General features: G+C 55.1%; 1 protein-coding gene across 1 annotated transcript; it reads left to right on the forward strand.

Annotated features, from left to right (window-relative positions):
- Positions 1 to 306: 306 nt before the first annotated feature.
- On the forward strand, positions 307 to 861 carry LOC135326948 (olfactory receptor 14A16-like; the record flags this gene model as incomplete). Its single annotated transcript, XM_064504590.1, has 1 exon — positions 307 to 861. A coding segment is annotated over one exon (555 nt), but the record flags the coding sequence as incomplete, so codon positions are not given.
- Between the last annotated feature and the right edge of the window lie 6,048 nt (positions 862 to 6,909).

Below are 6,909 nucleotides of genomic sequence, written 5' to 3' on the forward strand. Positions count from 1 at the left end.
TTCTCGCTCTTCCTGGGCATCTACCTGGCTGCCCTCCTGGGCAACGGCCTCATCATCACAGCCGTAGCCTGCGACCACCGCCTCCACACCCCCATGTACTTCTTCCTCCTCAACCTCTCCCTCCTCGACCTTGGCTCCATCTCCGCCACTGTCCCCAAATCCATGGCCAATTCCCTGTGGAACACCAGGGCCATTTCCTACTCAGGATGTGCTGCCCAAGTCTTTTTCTTTGTCTTCTTTATGTCATCTGAGTATTCTCTCCTCACAGTCATGGCCTACGACCGCTTTGTTGCCATCTGCAAACCCCTGCACTATGGGACCATCATGGGCAGCAGAGCTTGTGTCAAAATGGCAGCAGCTGCCTGGGCCAGTGGTTTTCTCAATGCTGTACTGCACACTGCGAACACATTTTCAGTTCCACTCTGTGAGGGCAATGTCGTGGACCAGTTCTTCTGTGAGGTTCCCCAGATCCTCAAGCTCTCCTGCTCAGACTCCTACCTCAGGGAACTTGGGCTTATTGTGGTTAGTCTTTGTTTATTCTTTGGGTGTTTCGTTTTCATTGTGCTGTCCTACGTGCAGATCTTCACTGCTGTGCTGAGGATCCCCTCTGAGCAGGGCCGGCACAAAGCCTTTTCCATGTGCCTCCCGCACCTGGCCGTGGTCTCCCTGTTTGTCAGCACTGTCATGTTTGCCTACATGAAGCCCCCTTCCATCTCCTCCCCAGCTCTGGACCTGGTGGTGGCTGTTCTGTACTCGGTGGTGCCTCCAGCAGTGAACCCCCTCATCTACAGCATGAGGAACAACGAGCTCAAGGAGGCCCTCAGCAAACTTCTTCAAGTGGTAGTAGTTCAGCAGCAATAAGCTGCACATCTCTCTTCACATATCATTTCCAATTCATCTCAGGCAACTCTTTGGTTTTGAGTGTTCTCTCTGTGACAGTCATGTTTGTGAACAAATGTTTGAACGCATCCCACTTCTCCAGAGACACAAACCCCATGTGTCTGACTGAGAGGCCTTCTGTAAATCTGCCCCTCACTGTGTCAGAGCTGGCATCTCAGATAGCATCTCTGTAATAAAAGAGGATATTCTCAGTACTGTGCCTGAAGGCTGGGCTCTTCTTCCCAAACTGGAGCCAGGAAGGCACTCAGGGAATTGCACCCAAAAAAGCCCTGTTGCCATGCCTGGGTTGTGCATGGGCTACGGGGCATCAGCTCATAGAGTGATGCGTTAGGGAACGAGGGCTGGATTCAGCTGTCCCTTGTGGGTGCCCAGTGCCCCTGGAGAGGGTGAGTGGTCAAGAGGTGTCTGCAAGGGACTGTCCCACATATTACAGGGCTGGTGGGGGATGCCCATGCTGCTGGAAGGGGATATGGAACCACCCAAGGAGCACAGGGGATCTGCAGGGCCAGCGTGTGCCTGGAGTGGGCAGTGAGTGCTGTGCTGGGGAGAGGGGCTGCCCAGAGGGGCTGCAGGCAGCCAGGGTCAAGGATCTCTGGTCATGAGAGCAGTGGAGACACAGAGTGCCTGGCCTCCATTTCCTTGTGCCATTGCTGGCCCCCAGGTGTGGGGCTGATGGGGAGGCTGACACCCCTCCCTGTCCCCCCAGCAGCTGCTGTGCCCTGCAGAGGGGCTGGGGCTGTAGTGTCAGTGCCTTGAGCTCTGCAGCACCCTGCAGCAGGCACTGTTACGGGCCCACCCCAGCCTGGGCTGCTTCACTGGGCTGGGCTGTGGAGAAGGCGGGGGATGTGGGGAGAGCTGGGGAGGGTCTGGGCTGTGTTGGAAAGGGCCTGGGAGAGGCAAAATGCCAGAAGGCAGCTCCCATGCGTTAATGGTGCCCAGAGCACGGGGAGGAGCAGGGAAATTGGAGCAAAGACCCCTGTCCTTGGCTGCACGGCTGGGGCGCTGGACAGGTGATGCCTTTGTGGGCAGCCAGGCTCCAAGTTCAGGGTGTATGCCAGGTCAAGGGTAGGAGCTCCGGGATTTTCACAGGCTTCCAGTGCAGCCGTGACTGTGGTGAAGGCAAGTGGGCAGAGCCAGGCACATGCAACTGCAAAGGCTGGGGGTGGGAAAGGCAGTGTGGGGCTGGGGAAGGCCCTTCCTCTGCTCCCCATGGGGAAGAGAGTCCCCAGGTGATGCTGGACTCCACCTTGGCTGAGGGGAGGGGAGCACAGGGCATGGTGGAAGAGGCAGACCGACCCTCTCCTGATGCATGAGGGAGTTTTCCAAAGCCGGGGCTGAGCCAGGCACCTTTGGATCTTCCCCCCGACACTCTCCCAGATGGACTCATTCTACCCTGCTCTAGGTGCTCTTGTCCCTGTGCCAGCCATGCCAGAGCAGAGCTTGAGGAACAAGAGTTCATGGAGTCTCAGGGGAGTTTTGGTGGGAAGGGACCTCTGGAGGTCTCCAGCCCAACCTCCCACACCAAGCAGGGCTGGTTGGAGCCCTACAGTCCTGTCTGGTGATCGCTGGACTGTGCCTGACCCTGGTTACCATCCCCAAACCTGCTCTGCTCTTTTTTTCCAGGCACTGGGGGATGGCATCTCCCATCAGTGGGGCACTGCCCTGCCTGCCTTGCTGGCACCCTCAGCTCCCGGCTCTGCTTCCCACATGGAGCAGACCTGCTCTTGCTGCTCCTGACAACATCCTCTTTGTAGCAGGATCCCTGTCACAAATGGTGCGTAAACACTCGAGCTCTGACACAGAAAAGCCTGCTCTCCTAACTGTGTATCATAAAATCAGACCCCAGTGCCTGCGCTTGCTTTTTCATCCAGATCAGACTTTCTGTGCAGTGGTACCTGGGTAGGGGGTGCAAATCCGAAGCCCTCCTTGCACCTTCAAATTGTCTGTCAGGCAAGGGTTGCTGCTGTGGACATATATGGTCACCTTCTGTACCTACAGCCTTCTCTGGGATCTGCTCAGTCCCAGCTTCCCTTGCCAAGGCTTTATTGACTGTAGTACAGAAGCAGGTCCAAGGCAGAAACGGGGAGTCGGTTCAGTGGCACGGAGACAAGGTGAGGTCAGGATCCGAGAGGTGCAGGGCCAGGCACAGGCGTGTCCACGGCATAACTCAGGTCAGGCCCAAGGACAAAGGCAGCAGCTCCCTGTCGAGGGCTCAAGGCCTTGCAATGAGGCTGGTCACTCTCTGCCTCCCTTGCTCTTGTGCCCAGCAGATCCCCCTCCCTGTCTGCCTGCAGCCCCTCCGGCAGCTCCTGCTGCCCCAGGGACACAGCAGCCTGCCCCAAGCTGGTGACCAGAGAAACCTGTTTCTCATTCTCGTTTTCTAACTCTGAATGCTGCCCTGCTCCTCTCCTGGGGCATCCCTGCTCCCCAGAGAGCCTTTCCCAAGTCAGTGTGTCTGTGCTGGCCTGGCCATTCCTGCACCCCTGCCCTGTGCTCCCCGCAGGGCCCCTCTCTGCTCTGCAGAGTGAGTGAGCTGTGGGGCCACAGGGTGACTCCTGACTCAGCTCTGGCCATGCTGGTCAGGGCAGGAATCAGACCCAGCTGGACAGGGATCACCACCACTGATACTGCTGGCACCTGTCTGTGCTCATGGAAGGTGCTCAGAGTGACCCCAGGGCCTCTGCAATGGCAGGAGATGTGTTTGGGTGGGCACTAGCTCCAGCCTGTGGTGTTTCACTGAGGCTGCAGGAATCACTCTCCAGTGCCCCTTCCCTGGGCCTCCTGGGTCCCCACTGCCTCTGTGGGGATTGCAGAGCCCTCGTTTCCCCCTACATACCTGGATTTAGTGCTCTACCTTCTGGTTACTCCGCTGTGGACCATCCCTCACTTTGTGAGGCTCCACTCACTGCCCACCCCCAGGCACACACTGTCCCTGCAGATCCTCTGAGCTCTCCTGGGGGCTCAGATTGCCCTCCAGAAGGATGGGCATCTCTCATCAGCACTGTCAGCTGTGGGACAGCCTGGCACAGGCGATTCAGAGACCATTCCCCACCTCCACTGGCACTGGTCACCGAGAAACGAGCTCTGAATCCAACCCTCGGTCCCTAACAGATCACACTGGGACTCTGAGCCCATTCCCCAGAGCCCATGGAGTTTGCAAGCAGAACAGCAGACCCTGCAGTGGTGCAATCCCTTGAACATATTTTTGACTCCATCTTCTGAAGAAAGGCCAGACTTCAGGCATGTCACACAGAAGAATGCCTTTTATTATGGGAATGTTATTCTGGAGGCCAGGTCTGGCATAAGGGTGCCCAGGGCCTGGTCCTGCCTGAGCTCACAGAAATGCACAAGGAAGCACCATGTCACAGGAGCGCTTAGGCCACGTACACACACGAGAGCACAGCAGGACAGTGTGGAAATTAGGAGAACAGCCTTGAAAAGAGAAAGTCCTGCTGCTGTTGGTGGACGAGTCTCCAGGAAAGCTGCAACCCCCACTCCAAAGCTACAGCAAGGATATGCCTGCTGTGGCAGTAAGGATGTAGGGAGTAGTAGGGATGGTCCTGAGGAGCAGAGGGTCTGTCCCCACAAGCTGCATCCAGCCTCTCCTCCCTTCTGCTCCCACTCCGCTGTGAATGTTGGAGCACTGAAGAGGGAAAGGACCAGCCCATGGTGACAGCTGTCTGCCACCCTCGCAGGAGAAGGGTGTGAGGTCACACCCTGAGTGTGGCTAGGAGATCTGGGCTCTCTTAATGGACATCGGACTTCTGGTCTCACCCTGTCAGTGCTCATCTGAGCCTGGCTCTGGGCCTCTGAGCATCCTTGGTGTCAGTTCTGAAAGAGACACTGCAAAGGGAAACCCGTTGCACTGGGGGCATCCGAGGGAGCTCAAACTAGTGGGCTCTGAGGTTCCCCCACCTCTGCTGATGAAGGGGGAAGCCTGGCTTCCTGTTTCAACATGGTCTCTGGGTCAGATTCAAAGGAGAGATTCCAGAGGAGACATGACATGGACTGGATAGTTTTCTTTGTTTTTTACTGTAGATGTAAAAGAGAAAAGTAAGAAAGAAATAAATGCACAACACACACCCTTGATGCCGCATATCCTGGTGAGTGAATGAATGTGGGACAGCTACTGGTGCTGACCTTGTACCCGTTGGATCAATTTCTTCAGTGCCTCCTTGAGCTCCTTGTTCCTCATGCTGTAGATGAGGGGGTTCACTGCTGGAGGCACCACCACGTACAGAACAGCCACCACCAGATCCAGAGCTGGGGAGGAGATGGAGGGGGGCTTCAGGTAGGCAAACATGACAGTGCTGAGAAACAGGGAGACCACGGCCAGGTGTGGGAGGCACATGGAAAAGGCTTTGTGCCGGCCCTGCTCAGAGGGGATCCTCAGCACGACTGTGAAGATCTGCACGTAGGACACCACAATGAAAATGAAACACCCAAAGACTAAACAGGCACTAACCACAAGAAGCCCAGTTTCCCTGAGGTAGGCATCTGAGCAGGAGAGCTTGAGGATCTGGGGGATTTCACAGAAGAACTGGTCCACAGCATTGCCTTGACAGAGTGGTATTGAAAAGGTGGTAGCAGTATGTAGGAGAGCATAGAGAAAACCACTGGCCCAGGCAGCTGCTGCCATTTGGACACAAACTCTGCTGCCCATGACTGTGCCATAGTGCAGGGGTCTGCAGATGGCAATGTAGCGGTCATAGGCCATGACTGTGAGAAGAGAATACTCAGATGACATGAAAAAGACAAATGAAAATATCTGGGCAGCACATGCTGAGTAGGAAATGGCACTGGTGTCCCACAGGGAATTGGCCATGGATTTGGGGACAGTGGTGGAGATGGAGCCCAGGTCGAGGAGGGAGAGGTTGAGGAGGAAGAAGTACGTGGGGGTGTGGAGGCGGTGGTCGCAGGCTACGGCTGTGATGATGAGGCCGTTGCCCAGGAGGGCAGCCAGGTAGATGCCCAGGAAGAGCGAGAAGTGCAAGAGCTGCAGCTCCCGTGTGTCTGCAAATGCCCGGAGGAGGAACTCGTTGAAGGAGCTGCAGTTGGTCATGTGGTCCCACTGGGCTTTCAGGACTGTTTAAGGAGGAAATGACATTGAAAAGTTAGGAGAGATCTTCCCAGGAAAAAGAAAGTAACATTTCTCTTTGAAAACACCACATTACTTCTCTCTTTTTTGGGGAGGATCACTGGGCAGGCACCTTGCATGAGCTCTGGTTTATGCTGGTTGAGTGTGCTGTGAGGAGCAGAAACCTCTGCCCATGGGCTCCAGAGCACTCAGTCCTTCTGCACAGTGGTGGGAACATGGGAACAGGGGTCAACAGCTCTGACACTCACAATTTCTGTCAAACAAAATCTATTCGTCATGTGGAATGGCTTTTCAGTGTCTTCACTACCTGCTCTAAAGAATGACAGCTGAGAAACAGAGTTTTAGGGAAGTTTTAATGATGTTTATTTTCTTTTAGATGTCCTTGTCACCCATGGGGAGTGTTCCTCAAAGGCAGAAATTCTCAGCATTTCTACTGTGAGTCTTGAAAAACAAAAAGATTCACTGCCACTTGGTACAGAGTGAGGACAGCTTGTCTGTCTATTAGCCTTGTTCCCAGCTGTCCTGTGCTCACAGTGCTTTGAGCTGGAGGAGCATCACTCTCATACATTGCCCTAAAAAACCCCCCAGCTACTGCTAGGAGCAGAGGAGTCCAGTTTCAAAACCACAGATGTCCAACCATTTCTCCCTTTCTCAGGGCACCAGGGGGAGGTCTCCACACTCCCCTTCTAGGCAAGGACACACAGGGCTCTTTTCAGCTGCCCGTATACAGTTTCCCAACACCATTTCCATACTCTCAGCATCTCTACAGATTCTTCATGGGTCTCTCGGACATCACAGAGATGCTATGAAGCAGCGGTGCCCTTCTGGAGGGCAGCTCAAAGTCTGGCAGGACATGACAGGGGAATGGTCAAAGGACCATCAGGACTGAGGATGGGCTCTCCTTAAGGGAG

This window comes from Dromaius novaehollandiae, unplaced genomic scaffold, assembly GCF_036370855.1.
Source record: "Dromaius novaehollandiae isolate bDroNov1 unplaced genomic scaffold, bDroNov1.hap1 HAP1_SCAFFOLD_41, whole genome shotgun sequence".
Classification (NCBI taxonomy): Eukaryota; Metazoa; Chordata; class Aves; order Casuariiformes; family Dromaiidae; genus Dromaius; species Dromaius novaehollandiae.